At 42.9% G+C, this 22,500-nt stretch overlaps 1 protein-coding gene across 1 annotated transcript in view; it reads left to right on the forward strand.

Annotated features, from left to right (window-relative positions):
* Positions 1–7,756: 7,756 nt before the first annotated feature.
* Positions 7,757–22,500, forward strand: part of opn7a (opsin 7, group member a) — a gene marked incomplete at both ends in the record, with an annotated part of 22,382 nt that continues 7,638 nt past the window's right edge. Inside the window, 3 exons of the mRNA XM_083766722.1 lie at positions 7,757–7,844; positions 21,152–21,314; positions 22,069–22,196. Of these exons, the coding sequence (XP_083622848.1) occupies positions 7,757–7,844; positions 21,152–21,314; positions 22,069–22,196 (379 nt within the window). The remainder of the gene's footprint in view (positions 7,845–21,151; positions 21,315–22,068; positions 22,197–22,500) is intronic.

Consider the following 22,500-nt stretch of genomic DNA (forward strand, 5'->3'; position numbering starts at 1 on the left):
TCACTACTGTGTTTTGATGTTCCACAGTCCTCTACATCAGCGTGTGTTTTGATGTGTTCAGTTTTGTTTTCATCTTGATCATTTTTCACTGCTAGTAAAGTCAATGTTGACTCATCAGACAGACTCATTTGGTGTTTGAAGTACTGTAGCTCCACCGGTTTCATCAGTGGAGGCTCTGTTTCCTCTGCTTTACAGACAGGATGCTGCAGGAAGTCTAGAGTATGAAAAGAAAAAAATAATATGGCTGTGTGTTGCAAATAGTAGCACAATACTGAGTTCACAATTCAACATAGGCTACTGCAATATATTGTGATATTGTTAAGGCAATATATTGTAGTTTTATTATTTTGAATCTAACTGTCATTATGCAAATTTGATCTGCTGTGGACTATTCACAGATGCAGTCATATTATTGCATACACAGTCATAAAATGCCCCCACGGTTACATTCACTATACCAAATTGTCCCGTTAAAATAACACTTCACTTTCAAGGCTTCATGGGGTGTGTAATTGATAGAAAACATATTTTTGTGTCTATGTCAAAAAAAAAGAAAACCCTCAAAATAAATGATGATAAAAAAAAGAAAACATACTTTTTGGGGGGAATTACTCCTTTAAAGGAGAATTCCATACTAAAAGGCTTTCTTACCTTTCTTTGTAGTTGTTACGTCCCCACCAAAGAGGTCCAGGTGTTATTTTGTGCAAAAGCTCCTTATTGGCTATTTCCCCTACCATAAGCCCTAAATGAATTGCATTGAATTGAATGGGAATTGAATGCGGCTATGGGGTGTTGTGCTATATTCGCTTATTTCCATTGTTCAAAATTATAATTTCTTTGTATATATCCTCTCTTCATAATGTAAATAATATCCCAAGCGGCACACTTTACTACTTCTTTCGATGGAAATAAGCGAACTAGCATAACACCCCATAGCCCCATTCAATTCCCATTCAATGCAATGCAATTCATTGAGGGCTTATGGTAGGGAAAATAGCCAATAAGGAGTTTTTGCACAAAAAAACACCTGGACCTCTTTGGTGGGGACGTAACAACTACAAAGAAAGGTAAGAAAGATAAGAAAGCATTATAGCATGGAATTCTCCTTTAACAGTTTCCGTGCCGCGAATGGATTACTCCAGGTTAATGTCGCTGCCGTATCGGACATACCCGCCTTTTGTTTTATGTGTTTAATCCGCCGTAATGTAATGAATCAAAAGAAAATCCGTCTTCGTCGCGGAGTATGAGACTGGATGGCTTCGCTGTGATGACGAAACCGGAAATCGTCACATGCTGTGGGCTGCTAGGGCTTCTGGGAAATTGAGGCCAATGGAAATGCATTGGGTGCAACGCCTCATTGAGACGAGTCTTGTGTGCGTCTTCCGGGTGCATCCGGGTGCGGATGCGACACTCGGATCATAACAAACCACGGGACCTTTTTTCGCTGGATTTTCGCGGATTAAAAGCCCAAATAATCAGCGTATGCTCTAAAGGTAATACAACAATCTCGGCAGTGAAAGGGGGTTGATTAAAATGCGTGTTAAACGTAAAAAACAGTCAAACTGTTAAGGCAAGCCCAATTACAGACAGGCTCTTTGAAAATAGCCAATCCACAAGCTTTCAATGCATCACAATGCAACAAGTTGTCAGCTGGTAGATCTGCTCTTTTCAACATGCTTTGAAAAATTCAGATTTCTTTCTAAAACACACATCTAATAAATAAACAGATTAAACCAAAATAAAGAATGAAAGGCTAATTAAACTTACTGTTGTTAGGGGAGTGCTGGTCTGGGTCTGGAGAGTTCATCTGGACGCCACACACTGGACTAAAATTAAATTATTAATAATAATCACGTCATTATAATTACATTACATTGGTGTGACATTCAGATGAGTTTACTAGAGTCTGACTAATACCATATTTCTTTGTTCCAATGCTGATATAGATTTTGAACAGTCTCAGACCACCTGATGTAAAATGTAATTTCACAAAATCTGCACCATGTTATCAGACATTGAAACACATCTTGATGATGTCATCAAGATGTGTTTCACCATGTTACTGACAGCTCTAAGGTATATTAATGACATAGTAAAATCTTGAAAATGAGTGGAATGCCCCTTTAAGTTGTCTGGCCATGGCAAAGGAGTGTTAGGTGATTTTGAATGACCAATTAGTTATAAACTTTTAATTAAGCAGGCTGACAATAGATTCAATATTGTTTTGCTCTTACCTTGTAAATTATTTATTTTGTTTTCTCCTTTTAGGCATTATTTTTTCTACCACATTTTCCCCATTCATTTATTCTACCTCTCTTCTTTATTCACATACTATACAATAGCCTACATTTGCTCTAGTCTTGTCTTGTATAATCATTGCGATTTAGCCAATACCCCCTTATTAATAAAACAACTCATATTGTCTCATTATAAGACAAGTGTCGGTGACTCCTATAGTCAAATGAAATTTACATTTTTGAATTCCTATTACGACTTTACATCGATCAAATAATGCTGATTGCTGTTGTTAAGTGCACACATATGCACACATGGCATCAACGCAAGGTGTGGTGTGCTGGCACACCATACACTCTCTAATCATACTTTATCATTTGTTTACATTTGTTTACGGTTCACTAATGTTATTGTCTTTCTTCTGTTGTAGCATGTAACACTTTGTAACAGGCTCCAACCAAAACAGAGAATAGAGTGAACCGGCCAAGCCTTACCATGCTTTTGCGGTTGCTGCGGGATCCTTCTCTGGAGTGGAGAATCTGCCTTAGTTCTTTGGACTATCCTGTTCTTCACGTCGAAAACTGTGGAGGAAAACTCAACATGGGAGTTGAAGACGCATCACATTATAAGATAGAAAGAAGTGTAATACATGAGCTCAATAAACATTCAGGGTGGTGGTACCGTAGTTCTCTGGAGAAAACGGAGCGATAGAGAGCCTATAGTTCTCCAGAGATAAGGGAGGAATGTGCTTGTGTCTTGGGGGTTGTCTGTAACAACTTACCAAGGTCAAAGACGAGACATGAAAATGTGTTGTCCGGAGGTCAAGAAAAAAAGAAACACATAAATGTGTAAATACACGTATTTTGACACAAAAGTATTTGTAGTGCAAACTTTGTACTTTAAAGTCTCAAACAGTCATTAAGTATAACTAAAATAAACAAGTGAAGACTCTTGTTCTAGTGTTTACAGCAACACATCAATGCTCCATCAATGTCATTCTCCGAGGTAAAAAAGAAAAGAAGAAATGCCATGTTGAAGCCTATTACGTTATTAATTTTGTTCATCATGTGGTAGTAGGCTATATGTGTCATAACAAAGAGGACCTACTGAAGACTAAATCTCCATGCAGAGCTTGTAGATTGGCTATTTTCAAATGGCTCATGGTTAGAACATTATAGTCAAAATATAGAAGATATTACAAGTGAAAGTTCCTCTGTCAATTTATATATATATATATATATATATATATATATACAGTATATATAATACACACACGCTGTAGCAAAACAAGTTTTTCAGAAAATTATGATTTCTAAGGCCTTTAGTTGGGCAGAAACCTCTTATCTCCATATTCTAACTTTTTTAGAATCTGCAGAACAATTCAATAGGAAGAGCTTTTATTAGCTGCTGTAAAATGAGTTGCCCAGCTTGGGACATAAATAAACATGACCTTGACCTTAACTATTCACTTGAGTAAAAGTACACAAACTGTATTGGCATCAACATGTACATAAAGTAACAAAAGTAGTCATTATGCAGTAGGTCTCATATCAGACATTTTCAAATTTTGTATAAAATCATTTAGAAAAAGCAGAGCAGATCTAAGATCACACCGTGCCGCGGCGCATCGTGAGCTTGTAGGTCGCCACGATGCATATTGTGAGCTTGTAGGTCGGCTATTTTCAAATTGTCAAAGAAAAAAGCAACTATAGTAACTTAAGGCTGCATGATCACACACACATTTGAATGTTTGTAATTGTTTGGAGGGTCTCTGGCACAAAATGTTTTCAGATGAGGGTCTGTGGCCAAATTAATTTGGGGCTCCTTAAAGACTTTCCTATTATGGCTAAAGAACGCTTCCGTGTAATTGGGCTACTATATGGCCATGCTTGTCCTTCAATGCAGAACATAATATGTAACAACTTTTAAATGCTGTTGTTGTGCGAAGGCCATATTATGGCCTTCGCACAACAACAGCAATTAAAAGTTGTTCCAACACAGTATGTTTCCTTTGTGAATGATGTACTTTAGATTATTGAATTCAAGCGGGCGGGCAAATATCTCTTCCTTATACCTTTTCATATATGACCTTTTCCATGTATGTAAAGGTATGAAATAATGAAACCGCTGTGCCGTGGCGAACGGAAGGTTTAATTATGTGAGTCAGACTCATTCACAATTTCACATATAAAGAAGCCAGCGAACCTGAGTCCTTATGCAAAGAAGATCCGATGCCAGACTCTGCAGAGGCGGTGAGAGAGAAGCAGCTGATATGTGTCTCTCTCTATAGACTTCAGCTGGCATCTTTGTTTTTTTCCCCCCGAGCGTACATTCAACTAAGGAATCTACAGCACTCAGCCTGGACGCACACGCGCGCGCGCACACATGCAGACACACACACTTCGAAGGTCGAATGCTCCACGCGGCGTGCCTCTCTCTCTCTCTCTCTCTCTCTCTCTCTCTCTCTCTCTCTCTCTCTCTCTCTCTCTCTCTCTCTCTCTCTCTCTCTCTCTCTCTCTCTCTCTCTCTCTCTCTCTGCTGCAGCTCCATTCATTCATCCATCCAGACGACGGCATCTCCTCCTGTCCCACTATACCACCAAGAAACAACAACCTGACGGACTGGCGGTAGGTGACGTGTGTTTGTTGCTGTGTGTGCGGGTCCAGGCACTCTCCATGGTGCTGTGATGTGTTTATTATGTGCCGGTTGTAGGAGCTATCCATGGTGCTTGTCAAACTATAGCTGCGTATTTCCCGTGTTAGAATGGAGCTTGTGTTATGGAAACTTTTCGTTGCTGTCGGGGCAGAGTTCATTATGTAGCCTATAGTTCATATCTTAACTTTTTTTTTAAATTAATTTCCTGCTTGATCATATATACTAGGTTAATATACTACAGCGTCACACAAAAAGTAGCCGATCTATAGCTTTGTAGATCAGAGACGACAGGCTATATGTTATTACAACTGTCGATTGATCGATTGATTACTTTCAGTTTGCACCAAAAAAAAGCACAGGGGATTACAGTTTAATTGGTAACCTATTCTCCTCAAATAATTCCTCAAAGCCATGCAGTATACCAGTGTGAGCATACTGTTAGTATTAATGTATTCAACCAATCAAAAACGGTCTCATAATGGTTGAAGACAAATCCCCACACATGACTTGGGTTATAGACATCTGTTTACTTGCAACTTAAATCGTTACCAAACCTAGCAAGTTTATTTTGTTTCGGTGTTCAGGTAACACTTCAAATACTTGCCTATATTTATAATAATATCAGTTGTTAAAGTTACAGCAATTGGAACATCATTGTTTGAGGCTACTAATGGCCTTTTACTGAACTTTTTAGAGAGCCAAGTTGTCAACCTTGCAATAGTGAACGATCATTTGGTTTGGCTGATTACAGATATTGGCCAATTGTGGAAATTAAATAAAGTTATGTATAAATTAGGCGCCAAGAGATTAGAATAATAACTTTGGAATAATGAACACGTTGAATGTGAACACAGTTCACCTTGATATATCTTTATACTCTCTGCTTTCCTACTGTCTGTCTCTCCTACACTGTCTCCCTCTCAGCTTTCCTATACTGTCTGTCTCTCAGCTGTCCTACTGTCTGTCTCTCCTACACTGTCCCTCTTAGCTTCCCTATACTGTCTGTCTCTCCTACACTGTCCCTCTCAGCTTTCCTATACTGTCTGTCTCTCCTACACTGTCTCCATCTCAGCTGTCCTACTGTCTGTCTCTCCTTCACTGTCTCCCTCTCAGCTGTCCTACTGTCTGTCTCTCCTACACTGTCTCCCTCTCAGCTTTCCTATACTGTCTGTCTCTCCTACACTGTCTCCCTCTCAGCTTTCCTATACTGTCTGTCTCTCCTACACTGTCTCCCTCTCAGCTTTCCTATACTGTCTGTCTCTCCTACACTGTCTCCCTCTCAGCTTTCCTATACTGTCTGTCTCTCCTACACTGTCTGTCTCTCAGCTGTCCTACTGTCTGTCTCTCCTACACTGTCTCCCTCTCAGCTTTCCTACTATCTGTCTCTCCTACACTGTCTGTCTCTCAGCTTTCCTACTGTCTGTCTCTCCTACACTGTCTCCCTCTCAGCTTTCCTACTGTCTGTCTCTCAGCTGTCCTACTGTCTGTCTCTCCTACACTGTCTCCCTCTCAGCTGTCCTATACTGTCTGTCTCTCCTACACTGTCTCCCTCTCAGCTGTCCTGCTGTCTGTCTCTCCTCACTGTCTCCCTCTCAGCTTTCCTACTGTCTGTCTCTCCTAGACTGTCTCCCTCTCAGCTGTCCTACTGTCTGTCTCTCCTACACTGTCTCCCTCTCAGCTGTCCTACTGTCTGTCTCTCCTACACTGTCTCCCTCTCAGCTTTCCTACTGTCTGTCTCTCCTACACTGTCTCCCTCTCAGCTTTCCTACTGTCTGTCTCTCCTACACTGTCTCCCTCTCAGCTTTCCTACTGTCTGTCTCTCAGCTTTCCTACTGTCTGTCTCTCCTACACTGTCTCCCTCTCAGCTTCCCTACTGTCTGTCTCTCCTACACTGTCTCCCTCTCAGCTTTCCTACTGTCTGTCTCTCAGCTGTCCTACTGTCTGTCTCTCCTACACTGTCTCCCTCTCAGCTTCCCTATACTGCCTGACTGTCTCTCCAGTCTCCTATATGCTCTTAGTTAATGTGCCGTAGCATGGCTCCTCATGGAAGAGCCCATGTCTTATTCATACACTCTCCTCTGCATTGCTCTCATGTTTCTGTGTCAGCAATGTTCCGATTCATGTCATTTCCTGAGTATATACTCAACAACCGTACAGCGGACTGACCTCATGCCTCCTTCTATGCATGAGGAGTCCAAGCTGCTTCTTTTCACCTGACAGAGGGGAATTTCCCCGGCCGGATGTAGCGTGTGGAAGGGACACGTTATTCCGACCAGTTCCTTTCCCCTCCATCAGGCGCCCCGGCTGGCCAGGGGGAGGTAGTTTAGAGACCAGTTCCTTTCCCCTCCATCAGGCGCCCCGGCTGGCCAGGGGGAGGTAGTTTAGAGACCAGTTCCTTTCCCCTCCATCAGGCGCCCCGGCTGGCCAGGGGGAGGTAGTTTAGAGACCAGTTCCTTTCCCCTCCATCAGGCGCCCCGGCTGGCCAGGGGGAGGTAGTTTAGAGACCAGGATTACTGCATGTTTTTGTGAGGGTACCTACCCTAGGGGACACGGGGAGAACATGCAAACTCCACACAGAAAGGCCCTTTCGCCAACCCCCGCCTCGGGTATGGGCACTGATGACGCAGAAGAGGGAACACGCCCCCAGTGCCCACAGCGTCCCCAGCGGGAATCGAACCCAGGACCTTCTAGCTGTGAGGCGACAGCACTACCAACTGTGCCACCGTGCCCCTTGTGTAGATTGGCTATTTCAACGATTAAAAAAAAAGATTTTCAAAATAGTTTAGGGATAAAGGGTTTAAAACTGAAAATGTGTTGTTTTGGGTTGAGGAGAGGTGATGACATGCTGTGTGTGTTCCACATACAGATGGGCTGGATAGCAGACAACAGTACCTTCCACTCCACTATCACTGAGACGGCAGACCTTACCGTAGCTGTCATCTACTCTGTCTTCGGTGAGTGCAGCCTCACACACACACACACACACACACACACACACACACACACACACTGTGGTTGGGGCACGGCTGTAGAATTGTCAAATCGCGGAAATGTATGTGCGCTTTAAGATGTATTAAATCTATGGCTGTCATATGTTAAATGAATAAATTGAATTGGTGTGATTCATCTCAATGAATCACCATCTATGGCCAAGTACTGTACATACACTATACCGTATTGATTCGGGGGACCTTGACAAGAAAAATGTTTGAGAACGACTGCATGAGGCCACTGACCTCCATAACGTTTACAGTGTACACTGTCAGAGTTACAGACGCTGAATGCATAGTTGATCCCCTGGTTGTACGGCTGTATACAGCCAGGGGTACAGCACAGAGAAACCCAACAGCTGTACAGCCAGGGGTAAAGCACAGAGAAACCCAACAGCTGTACAGCCAGGGGTACAGCACAGAGAAACCCAACAGCTGTACAGCCAGGGGTACAGCACAGAGAAACCCAACAGCTGTACAGCCAGGGGTAAAGCAAAGAGAAACCCAACAGCTGTACAGCCAGGGGTAAAGCAAAGAGAAACCCAACAGCTGTACAGCCAGGGGTAAAGCAAAGAGAAACCCAACAGCTGTACAGCCAGGGGTAAAGCACAGAGAAACCCAACAGCTGTACAGCCAGGGGTAAAGCAAAGAGAAACCCAACAGCTGTACAGCCAGGGGTAAAGCACAGAGAAACCCAACAGCTGTACAGCCAGGGGTAAAGCACAGAGAAACCCAACAGCTGTACAGCCAGGGGTAAAGCACAGAGAAACCCAACAGCTGTACAGCCAGGGGTAAAGCACAGAGAAACCCAACAGCTCTACAGCCAGGGGTAAAGCAAAGTGAAGCCGTTTGTGAAACAAGCTTCTAAATTATCTAGACTGAAACCTTTTACTTGTACTTTTTGTGGTAAAAGCACTCAAACTTTCTTTCTACTGTACTTGTAAAACTTTGACGATAGAGTTGATTCAGATTCTGGAACCCCCTCAAGGACGCCACTCTGAGAAGCACTGGTGTAGTGGAGTCTGTAGACGTCACAATGTACCCTAGCGTCATTTCAAGGTGGCTAGCCGTGCGCTAATGAAAGCCTGCATGCACCCGTCGTCCCTGACTGACAAACAATGAATGACATGAACTCTGAATGCTGCCAAGAATAAAAAGTTTTCCACAGCTGTCGCAACAATGACATCAGACAGTGAGTGACATTGGTATATATACGATCAGACCAGCATAAGAAGCAAGAGCTGAGGAAGAGGTGGGTTTAGAGCACACACACACAAACACATGCACGCGCTCGCGCTCGCGCACACACACACACACACACACACACACACACACACACACTTCACCAATCAAAGCCCACATAGAGCCAGTCCGACCTCAAGGTCGTAGTAACTTGAACAGTAAGTCGTGTGTCTCCCCCCCCCCCCCCCCCCCCCCCTCCGCATATGAAGGCTGTACAGTGGATTTACTTTCAGGATAATTGGTGTTTTTTTTATATAGGAGCCTACACTAGAATATGGCCAACATTTCAGAAAGCAGTTGAGTTGAATGAGGCTCCCAATGTCCCTTTAATGCTGACTGTAAGCGCCCTCGAATTATGAAATAATGAGAAGTGGATGGTCTCAACGGGTGTAGTTTATTTGTCTTCAGCACAGAAGATGTTCCCTGGTACACCGTGAAAACTACAAAAATAGAATATAAATACTATTACAATCATGACATTTTCTCATAGTCTTCAACAACAATAAAATCTGTGCATTACATATCACTTTCAATAGTACAATAAATAAAATGGTGAAGTTACGTAATTAATGCAGTGATATACGACAACTCAAACATTTCAAGAGTAGACCAATAAATTACCAAGAATGTACCATAAGTCCATAACAGAGATATATCAAACGAACCATCAACCCACAATACAATTAATTAGACCTAAAGTAAATGAATGAACCCAAAACAGAACAAACAAATCATATACCTCGCTCCGCTAATCGAGGGGCTAGGGGTTGAATCGAATGCCACCTTGAACTTCATACCAACAATCTTGGGATGATACTTGGCACATCGGACACAGCAAAAGCAGGCACTGTAAACAATATAAACGGCTTTACATTATATACTGAATCTACAAGCTGTATAGGCCTACTGGATCTACAAAACTACATACTGAATCTACAAAACCACATACTGAATCTACAAAACCACATACTGAATCTACAAAACCACATACTGAATCTACAAAACATTTCAACAATATCAAATCAACTGGGTTAAACATGAAGTTGCAAACAAACAAGTCTCATACCAAGTGGCTCTGCTGCCTCAAACATGCTGTGTCTCACTGTGTCACTCTGGCTGAGTGTCTCTGAGGTGAGTGAAGCCAACATGCTTCAGCTATATATGCACTCTAACAGGAAGTTTCACAATAAAGGTATCCTAAGTCTACAGGAAGTGTCAAAATAAGACAACACAAATAAACAAAGAAAAATAACAAACTTCAAAAGTAAAGACCTGACTTAAGTTAAAAGAACCAACTGACACTGGCAGTTACACTCCCACCAATCAGGTTATGCCAAACAAACATAACATGATTTAAAACATAGTTTCCCAAAGTCAAAAGGTGAGGAAAGATCTTACATTAATAAACAATACTCTAATCTTGTCAGTCTTTCAGGTGGGTGCTTTTCTTCTTGCCAAGGAGCCAAAGTTAATGCTGTAGTTAGCCAAGATATGTCTGTAATGGCAGGGACTTAAGGGTTTGTTGCTCATAGACTGTTGGGTTTTCCTGGGATTGGGGAGGACCGGGGCATGTGGCTTCAAACGGAACAGGAGGGATGATGGTGAGGCTCTTCATCTTAGCCGGTGGGAGAGCAGGACGGCTCCCCTCATCAATGGCTCCCGATCCACAAGGCTCTTTGGGCGATTCAGTTTCTTCTCTCACTGGTTTCTTCTTCTGCTGCTCCAGTCTATGTTTAACCATGAGGGCAGCTCTACCCACAAAACTGCTGCTCTTGGTCAACACCTCAGGGGTGCCCAAGTCACTCTCCTGCTCTTTTGACTGCTGTGAGCTGTCCTTTACCTTCACATTCAATTTCTGCCTGTCGCTGAGAAGCTGCACAGAGTTAACATCTTGTGATACATAGCTGTTCTTATTTGCATCTCTCTTTTCATTAAGGTCTGGTTCTAAGACAGTCATCACCACATTGGTAGATGGAGTCTGCATTTGATTTACTGGGATCTGATTTACACATCTCTGGTTCTCCTGATCAGTAGGGTTGTCTGTGGAAGTGGACTCTGCTGCCATTTCTCCCACAGTCACATTTTCTCCAACAATCTCCTGACCTTTAGGGTTATGTGTGGAAGTGGACTCCTTTGCCCTCTCTCCCACCGTCTCCGTTTCTCCCACCGGTCTCTTATCCTTTTCTTTACTTTCGTGTCTCCTCTCAACCGTGGTTACCAGGCATTTGTCCACCAGCTCGCACAGCTCTGTGGTCAAGATGCTAGAGGCGTCCATTTTCATACCGATTACTGTAGAAGCAGTGCAGTTAAGTTGAATGGATTGATAAATCTCACTTGTTGCATTATGTTTATTGTGAATACTTTGTTTCATCTCGTGAAGTTCCTCTTCCGAACAAAGTGTCCTTAAAGCTCTTCGAACATTTTTTCCTGTTTGCAACCAGGATGCCATTGCCTCAATGAATGCCTTTTCAAGTTTCTTCTGTGTTTTAACTATAGTCTCTTCAGAACTCATTAGTTGCTGCATTTTGACTGCCATTTTATCTGCACTTGACATTTGCCTGGGTCTATGCTGTTTGATCACTTATGATACTTTGGGGTATATTTAGTCTGGGTTTTTACAATTTACTTAAACCATTAACGAAGCCCCACAGACTACCACTTTAACACCCAAAGGAATTCTATCAAACAAAACGAACCAAACCAATACAATCAGATTATACAAATGTCTAATTTAGTTTTCCCATATATAAATGCAGCATGAACTGAATAGTTCTAAATTTGACATTAAATGCATTAGCCTTCAAATCAATCGCTTCATATCAGATAATAGCCTACACTTGTTCTCATTTTTTTTCCTTTTAACATTTTATATTTTTTTGTTTCCTTTTTCTAATTTTCTAATTTTTTAATGTCGGTTTTGCAACCTAATGTCCTTGCTTCAGTCCAAGATGAGATGGAGGCTACCTGTTAGAAGTCCTCTCACTGCATAGGTTACTGTGGTGTGACGATGACAAACTTGTGGCTATGGGCTGGTGACTTGAAGAAGCACTGGGTGGCTGTAGGTGAGATGGGTCGACGTTGAGTTGTCTCCAGCGTCGAGTTTTCACTGTAAGCGCCCTCGAATTATGAAATAATGAGAAGTGGATGGTCTCAACGGGTGTAGTTTATTTGTCTTCAGCACAGAAGATGTTCCCTGGTACACCGTGAAAACTACAAAAATAGAATATAAATACTATTACAATCATGACATTTTCTCATAGTCTTCAACAACAATAAAATCTGTGCATTACATATCACTTTCAATAGTACAATAAATAAAATGGTTAAGTTACGTAATTAATGCAGTGATATACGACAACTCAAACATTTCAAGAGTAGACCAATAAATTACCAAGAATGTACCATAAGTCCATAACAGAGATATATCAAACGAACCATCAACCCACAATACAATTAATTAGACCTAAAGTAAATGAATGAACCCAAAACAGAACAAACAAATCATATACCTCGCTCCGCTAATCGAGGGGCTAGGGGTTGAATCGAATGCCACCTTGAACTTCATACCAACAATCTTGGGATAACGATACTTGGCACATCGGACACAGCAAAAGCAGGCACTGTAAACAATATAAACGGCTTTACATTATATACTGAATCTACAAGCTGTATACTGGATCTACAAAACTACATACTGAATCTACAAAACCACATACTGAATCTACAAAACCACATACTGAATCTACAAAACCACATACTGAATCTACAAAACATTTCAACAATATCAAATCAACTGGGTTAAACATGAAGTTGCAAACAAACAAGTCTCATACCAAGTGGCTCTGCTGCCTCAAACATGCTGTGTCTCACTGTGTCACTCTGGCTGAGTGTCTCTGAGGTGAGTGAAGCCAACATGCTTCAGCTATATATGCACTCTAACAGGAAGTTTCACAATAAAGGTATCCTAAGTCTACAGGAAGTGTCAAAATAAGACAACACAAATAAACAAAGAAAAATAACAAACTTCAAAAGTAAAGACCTGACTTAAGTTAAAAGAACCAACTGACACTGGCAGTTACACTCCCACCAATCAGGTTATGCCAAACAAACATAACATGATTTAAAACATAGTTTCCCAAAGTCAAAAGGTGAGGAAAGATCTTACATTAATAAACAATACTCTAATCTTGTCAGTCTTTCAGGTGGGTGCTTTTCTTCTTGCCAAGGAGCCAAAGTTAATGCTGTAGTTAGCCAAGATATGTCTGTAATGGCAGGGACTTAAGGGTTTGTTGCTCATAGACTGTTGGGTTTTCCTGGGATTGGGGAGGACCGGGGCATGTGGCTTCAAACGGAACAGGAGGGATGATGGTGAGGCTCTTCATCTTAGCCGGTGGGAGAGCAGGACGGCTCCCCTCATCAATGGCTCCCGATCCACAAGGCTCTTTGGGCGATTCAGTTTCTTCTCTCACTGGTTTCTTCTTCTGCTGCTCCAGTCTATGTTTAACCATGAGGGCAGCTCTACCCACAAAACTGCTGCTCTTGGTCAACACCTCAGGGGTGCCCAAGTCACTCTCCTGCTCTTTTGACTGCTGTGAGCTGTCCTTTACCTTCACATTCAATTTCTGCCTGTCGCTGAGAAGCTGCACAGAGTTAACATCTTGTGATACATAGCTGTTCTTATTTGCATCTCTCTTTTCATTAAGGTCTGGTTCTAAGACAGTCATCACCACATTGGTAGATGGAGTCTGCATTTGATTTACTGGGATCTGATTTACACATCTCTGGTTCTCCTGATCAGTAGGGTTGTCTGTGGAAGTGGACTCTGCTGCCATTTCTCCCACAGTCACATTTTCTCCAACAATCTCCTGACCTTTAGGGTTATGTGTGGAAGTGGACTCCTTTGCCCTCTCTCCCACCGTCTCCGTTTCTCCCACCGGTCTCTTATCCTTTTCTTTACTTTCGTGTCTCCTCTCAACCGTGGTTACCAGGCATTTGTCCACCAGCTCGCACAGCTCTGTGGTCAAGATGCTAGAGGCGTCCATTTTCATACCGATTACTGTAGAAGCAGTGCAGTTAAGTTGAATGGATTGATAAATCTCACTTGTTGCATTATGTTTATTGTGAATACTTTGTTTCATCTCGTGAAGTTCCTCTTCCGAACAAAGTGTCCTTAAAGCTCTTCGAACATTTTTTCCTGTTTGCAACCAGGATGCCATTGCCTCAATGAATGCCTTTTCAAGTTTCTTCTGTGTTTTAACTATAGTCTCTTCAGAACTCATTAGTTGCTGCATTTTGACTGCCATTTTATCTGCACTTGACATTTGCCTGGGTCTATGCTGTTTGATCACTTATGATACTTTGGGGTATATTTAGTCTGGGTTTTTACAATTTACTTAAACCATTAACGAAGCCCCACAGACTACCACTTTAACACCCAAAGGAATTCTATCAAACAAAACGAACCAAACCAATACAATCAGATTATACAAATGTCTAATTTAGTTTTCCCATATATAAATGCAGCATGAACTGAATAGTTCTAAATTTGACATTAAATGCATTAGCCTTCAAATCAATCGCTTCATATCAGATAATAGCCTACACTTGTTCTCATTTTTTTTCCTTTTAACATTTTATATTTTTTTGTTTCCTTTTTCTAATTTTCTAATTTTTTAATGTCGGTTTTGCAACCTAATGTCCTTGCTTCAGTCCAAGATGAGATGGAGGCTACCTGTTAGAAGTCCTCTCACTGCATAGGTTACTGTGGTGTGACGATGACAAACTTGTGGCTATGGGCTGGTGACTTGAAGAAGCACTGGGTGGCTGTAGGTGAGATGGGTCGACGTTGAGTTGTCTCCAGCGTCGAGTTTTCACTGTAAGCGCCCTCGAATTATGAAATAATGAGAAGTGGATGGTCTCAACGGGTGTAGTTTATTTGTCTTCAGCACAGAAGATGTTCCCTGGTACACCGTGAAAACTACAAAAATAGAATATAAATACTATTACAATCATGACATTTTCTCATAGTCTTCAACAACAATAAAATCTGTGCATTACATATCACTTTCAATAGTACAATAAATAAAATGGTTAAGTTACGTAATTAATGCAGTGATATACGACAACTCAAACATTTCAAGAGTAGACCAATAAATTACCAAGAATGTACCATAAGTCCATAACAGAGATATATCAAACGAACCATCAACCCACAATACAATTAATTAGACCTAAAGTAAATGAATGAACCCAAAACAGAACAAACAAATCATATACCTCGCTCCGCTAATCGAGGGGCTAGGGGTTGAATCGAATGCCACCTTGAACTTCATACCAACAATCTTGGGATAACGATACTTGGCACATCGGACACAGCAAAAGCAGGCACTGTAAACAATATAAACGGCTTTACATTATATACTGAATCTACAAGCTGTATACTGGATCTACAAAACTACATACTGAATCTACAAAACCACATACTGAATCTACAAAACCACATACTGAATCTACAAAACCACATACTGAATCTACAAAACATTTCAACAATATCAAATCAACTGGGTTAAACATGAAGTTGCAAACAAACAAGTCTCATACCAAGTGGCTCTGCTGCCTCAAACATGCTGTGTCTCACTGTGTCACTCTGGCTGAGTGTCTCTGAGGTGAGTGAAGCCAACATGCTTCAGCTATATATGCACTCTAACAGGAAGTTTCACAATAAAGGTATCCTAAGTCTACAGGAAGTGTCAAAATAAGACAACACAAATAAACAAAGAAAAATAACAAACTTCAAAAGTAAAGACCTGACTTAAGTTAAAAGAACCAACTGACACTGGCAGTTACACTGACTGACAGACATTCGGGATTCCCCGTCAAATTCAACACGGACACGTTATGTTTACCTGTCCATTATCCTGGAACCAGGCATGGGCGGATTAACGTATGGCACACGCCCCGCAGGGCCTCCCCGCAGCCTGGGGGCCGTGCAGCGGCAGCCGCCCCCTGTTCAGCTCTTTTCTTCCAATCCCGACAATACCAGGAGTCAGACACGTAGAACGGAGTGCAATTTATTCATACGGCATGGATTAAAGTAAACCATTCTGACCTGAGATCAGATTCTACATCCTGACAGTTTTCTGAAAAAGCTGTGTTTCTATGTCAGTCGCTCTTCGATTAAAAAAAAAATAGCAGACCTGGCTACTAAAAAATAGCAGACATACAACTAAGCTCGTAGCGCGCCATTTTTCAGTAGCTAAAGCATAACATAATGCCAACACCAAAAGGGGTTCCCGCCCAGAATGGGTTCCCGCCCAGAATTGTGCAGCCGGTGAAGTACATTACAAGTTGTAGTGAATACAGTTATGCTCATGTTCTTCCTCCAGTTCAGCATTGAGGCAGTGGTTCTCTCAACCAGTGGTCCGGGGACCACCAGTGGTCCTTGAAGGGGGTTCCAGGTGGTCCCCCAGCTAAATCATGGGGAGTTGGTATAACCAAATAGACCCTTATTAAATCTTTAACTCTTGAGAGCATAAAATGAAACCAAATGGACACTTATACACCTATGGGTCCATTTGGTATGATTGTATGCTCTCGAGAGTTAAATTGGGCTATTGTTAAACATCTGCATTATTTAATTTACAAGAAGTCTACATGCAATTACAGAATGTAAAATGATTGTTATTTTGTTATCTCTCCAATGGTACAATATCAATACAGGATGATGTGGACACAATCTTATTGAGAGAAAAGTATACTTCCGTAGCAGACAACCTCCAGGTTCAAACAAAGTCCTTCTAGGTGCTCCGAGGCTCGAAGATAATAGTTGAGGTGAAGAAAATGCCAGTACTCATTGTATGTCCTTTTACATGATTTTATTTACCTCTGAGAATGAAAACGTAATACGTGTTTCGGCCTGTACAGTATATGGCCTTCCTCAGCGTTGACAAAATCTTATCAAACAACGACAAAATGTTCTTTACTTTTGAGTCTGACTAGAGGCTCTAAATCTCATCAAACGGTCGTCCGTGGCTCAAATGTTGAATGAATAATGGACCTTGGTATGAAACGGGTTAAGTGAGGACAATGTACGGTATATGCGCTCCTCTGACATAACGAGGTGCTTGGAGACTACGCAGTCTCCAAGCACCTCGTTATGTCAGAGGATGTCATGTACATTTCAGGGCTGCCAGGATGCCACAAATACAACAGCCGTTTGGAAATTAAGTGAATCCGGCACTGGCGCTCGAATCCACCGTCCGTGGTGCATCCGGCTTTGTTAGAGCGTCTATCTATAGGCCCGTGTTCAGAGGAGGGAAGCATGCGTGTGAAGTATAATGTTGTTATGTCTGCGCTGTCTGCGTTGTATTTATTTCATTATGTCGTCTCTGTAGTGTGGAAAACCTCATTAAGTCGACTGTGGGGAGACTGTGTCTCAGGAGGTATAGAGCAGGTCGTCCAATGATCCATGGGTCGGCGGTTCGAATCCCGGCTCCTCCTCCTGTCTACATGTCGAAGTGTCCTTGGGCAAGACACTGAACCCCAAATTGCTCCTGATGTGCTGGTTGGTGCCTTGCATGGCTTCCGCCGCAATCGGTGTGTGAATGTGTTTGTGAATGGGTGAATGTATAATGCACAAATGTAAAGCGCCTTGGATAAAGGCGCTATATAAATGCACCATTTACCATTTACCATTTGTCCAAAACTGTTGGTCAACTTTTCATGATTGGCGCCGCGGTTCAGGGATCTGCTACTTTTGTATGCTTTTATTATGAGACACTGTAGTCAAATATATGATGAAGTACGGCGTTAATTTACGCCGTACTTGGTTGAGAGAACCACTGCCTCAATGCTGATATGGAGGAAAAACATAAGCATAACTGTATTCACTTTAACTGTGGCTCAGGAGGTAGAGCAGGTCGTCCAATGATCCCTGGGTCGGAGGTTCGAAACACGGCTCCTCCTGTCCACATGTCAGAGTGTCCTTGGGCAAGACACTGAACCCTACATTGCCTCCAATGAGTCGGTCGGTGTGAGCTCGCCACCATTGGTGTGTAATGTGGGAAGTGAGGACGCTGGCGTCGAATGTTCGCCGCTTCACCTCCCAATGTATGAATGAATGAATCATTGTAAAGTGCTTTGAGCACTTGGATATAAAAATGCAATTCATTATTAACTTGTAATGTACTTTTTCTTTTGTCCTTGAGGCAATATTGCATATACTGCACGTAAAACAAATGTATGGTCATGCCAGGCAGCCTTCCCAAAACCATGACTCAATCGCTGTCGGGTGGAAACCTCATATGTCCAAAACTGCTACTTTTCAGGATTCAAATTCAAAACTAGCAGATCTACAAGCTTGTGGATCTGCTACTTTTGATGCTTTTGTGTGACGCTGCACTGCATGTGATCAAGTATGGAGTTAATTTACGAAAAAAAAAAACACATTACGAACATGATGGAGATAAGAGGCTTTCTGCCTGACAGTGCCTGACTGACTGAATGAATGACTGACTGATTGGAGGGTGCTTCTGTTAGATTTGGACATGGTCCAGCGCTGGAGCCCGGCCAGCCTGGATGTTTCTCCTTCTAGGACAGAACTTCCTTAACAGGCAGGCAGGCCAATAGGCAGGCAGGCCACCAGGAAAGGTCCGGGCGTGCTGCCATTCTGCCAGTGCCATCATGGTCATTTCACTGTACCTGTATCAGTGAGTGACAAATAAACCCTCTACAAAGGGTTGTGTAGTTGTCTGTTGGTTTGTATCATTTATGTTGTTCTGTAAAAGTGGTGGTATTATTAGGGCTTGTTTGTTTGTGTGCCTCGACGGAGCGGGCGGTAGAGTTTCTGCTATCTGCGCGCTGGTTGTGGTGGGCCAGTCTGGGCCAAACTCACGCTAAAATGACCGGGCCGATTCTTTTGTCCCAGTCAAGCCCTGCCTTAAGGTGGTTTGGATCACTATAGGGTTGGAAACATTTAGTATTACAAAACGATTCCGGTTCCTTAACGATTCCCTCCCTCAACTTAAGTACAATTTGGAGTCTGATAACGACAGAATTAACTTTTTAGACTTGACAATATTCAAGAACGCTGATTGCTTATTCACACCACCTGGTCCATGATACCATACTTAGAGCGGACAGCAATCACTCTAAACCGCTCATTCAGTAGGAATACTCTACGGTAGCAATCACTCAGTAGGAATACTCTACTTAGAGAGGACAGCAATCATTCAGTAGGAATACTCTACTTAGAGAGGACAGCAATCACTCTAAACAGCTAATTCGTAAACATCCCTAAAGGCCAATACTTACAGTACGCCTCAGACGTAATTGTAGCTCCACCACAGACTTTATATCGAAGGCTATACTGACCTCAGCAATGGCTTTACAGAAAGAGGCTATAACCAAGAGGACTTGGGTACAGCCTATAACAGTGCTCTTCACACTGACAGAACATCTCTACTTATAAAAAAGCAGACACCAACCCGACTCCGTGTTTCCACAGCGTTCACACCAGCGGCAGGGGAAATCAAAAATGTATTTCTTAAAGACTGGCACATCCTTAAAAGTGATCCCAAACTTGCAAGCATTATGTACTGACCCACCTTTCTTTGCTTTCAGACGCTCCAGAAGCCTCAGAGACCGTCTAGTCCACTCGGACATGAGTAGTTGAGTACCCCCCCCCCCCCCCCCCCCCCCGGCCCCCCTCCCTCTACATGGCTCTCTAACCCCCCCCCACCCCCCCACCCACCCCTTCACACACACACAGACACACACACAGCTTTCATAATGCGGCCCGCAGGTTAATATCAGAATACTGATATAGTATTGATTTCAGCTGTTTACAATACCAAACCTGCTTTAATTACTTAATGACTAGTATTAAAATGTTATTGTCTTTTTGTGTCCAATGTAGTTATGTTAACAGTTCATAAAGTTAACATAACTATAACTAAATTCAATAAAAAAGGTTTTCAGGATTCCAATTCAAAAATAGCAAAAAACTATTCAGGTTTTCAATTGAAATACAGCAAAAATAGCTGATCTACAAAGCTTGTAGATCGGCTATTTTTGCTATACGACAGCACTGTGGCCCTCTGGAGTGAGTGTGGAAATATTTTGGCCCTCGCCATCGTCAAAGTTGCCCAGCCCAGATGTAATCGGTCCCCATGCAGCCTCCCTCAAATTTTGGGGAATAGAAATAATCACAGCCCCCCCCCCCCCCCCCCCCCCGCCACGGGAGGTGATATAATGAACGAATTGCCCCGCAGAGAAGCACTGTGGACACATATATACACTTGACACTTTAGAACCTAATGGCCTGAATGAAGAACTGAGTGTTCTTTATAGACATGCTTTTAGAGACGGTCCCTGAGGTCTTCACTTCTTGCTCTGAGAGTGTTTTCGTTGTGCCCTTGGCCTGTATTTTCCTTTTTCTATATATTTGGCCACATGGCCCTTAATTGTGTTGTTGTTCACTGTTGACTTGTTCCTATATAATGTTATACATTTTCATGGCGTTTATATGTTTGATTTTACTTTATTTAACTTACTGTTCAACAGCGTTTTTCCATATATAGCCATACTCTTTCTTATCTGTTTGGACTGCTGGTAGTAAATGGTTATTACATCATGTAACATGGCCTTTTGCCATTGGCTCATCGATAGACCAGCCCTTACCTACTCTGTACTTAATGACATGCCCAAATGCTGCCACCTTTATGACTCTGATGTTGAGGTATTTGTATTTTACTTGAGTATTTTAAATTCCCAACACAGCTCTATGTGTTCTCTGTAGGCGTGTGTTCGGTGTTTGGGAACAGCTCTATGTTACAGCTCTATGTATACAGCTCTATGTTAATGTGTTCTAGGCGTGTGTTGGGTGGTGGGTAACAGCTCTATGGTAATGTGTTCTGTGTTCTAGGCGTGTGTTGGTTGCTGGGTAACAGCTCTATGGTAATGTGTTCTGTGTTCTAGGCGTGTGTTGGTTGCTGGGTAACAGCTCTATGGTAATGTGCTCTGTGTTCTAGGCGTGTGTTCGTTGCTGGGTAACAGCATGCTGCTCTATGTGTCCTATAAGAAGCGAGCCATGTTGAAACCTGCCGAGTACTTCAACATCAACCTGGCGGTCAGCGACATGGGCATGACCCTTAACCTCTACCCTATGGCCGTGGCCTCCAGCCTGTCCCACAGGTGACTATGAACATGCACGCACGCACGCACACACATATCCACAGCCTGTCCCACATGGTGACTATGAACACGCACACACGCACGCACGCACATATCCACAGCCTGTCCCACAGGTGACTATGAACACGCACGCACGCACGCACGCACGCACGCACGCACGCACGCACGCACGCACGCACGCACGCACGCACGCACGCACGCACGCACGCACGCACGCACAGACGCACGCACAGACGCACGCACGCACGCACGCACGCACGCACGCACGCACGCACGCACGCACGCACGCACGCACATATCCACAGTCTGTCCCACAGGTGACTATGAACACGCACGCACGCACGCACGCACGCACGCACGCACGCACATATCCACAGTCTGTCCCACAGGTGACTAAACATGCAAGCACATCCACAGTCTGTGTACAGTCTGGTATATGTGATATATACCCAGGTGGATGGATGCACGCCAGCTTCTCGCCCTCAGGTGTCTTAACTGGTATAAACTCGCTTTTGTTTCTACTTTCATCTACGTTCAAATCAGAGTGGTTTTATATTGTGTTTTCATCTCAGAGTGGTTTTGGAGCTTATATATTAGCCTTTTTATATAGTTTTGGATAGTGAGCTTGAATTTCTTTCGTGTGTGTGTGTGTGTGTGTGTGTGTGTGTGTGTGTGTGTGTGTGTGTGTGTGTGTGTGTGTGTGTGTGTGTGTGTGTGCGTGTGCGTGTGCGTGTGTGTGTGTGTGTCCATCCAGGTGGTTGTACGGCAACGCGGTGTGTGTGTTCTATGCGTTCTGCGGCGTGCTCTTTGGGATCTGCAGCCTGGCGACCCTCACCGTGCTGAGCACCGTCTGCTGCCTGAAGGTCTGCTACCCGCTCTATGGTGAGACACACACACACACACACACACACACACACACACACACACACACACACACACACACACACACACACACACACACACACACACACACACACACACACACAAATAATCATATTTGAACTGACCCCGACTCTGACAAGGACTTGTAATTCTAGGAGTTGAGGCATTACATTTCTTATAGGTCGAGCCCTCCATCGTGGCTTTCCAGTCATCCCGGTTCTCCACTCCACAAACTGAGCTTCAGCATCTTAAAATGATAATGTGTTGATCAGAGTTCCCCAGGTCTCTGTACTTGATCCCTCTC

Source organism: Protomyctophum parallelum, assembly GCF_964188405.1.
Source record: "Protomyctophum parallelum genome assembly, chromosome: 6".
NCBI classification, from domain to species: Eukaryota; Metazoa; Chordata; class Actinopteri; order Myctophiformes; family Myctophidae; genus Protomyctophum; species Protomyctophum parallelum.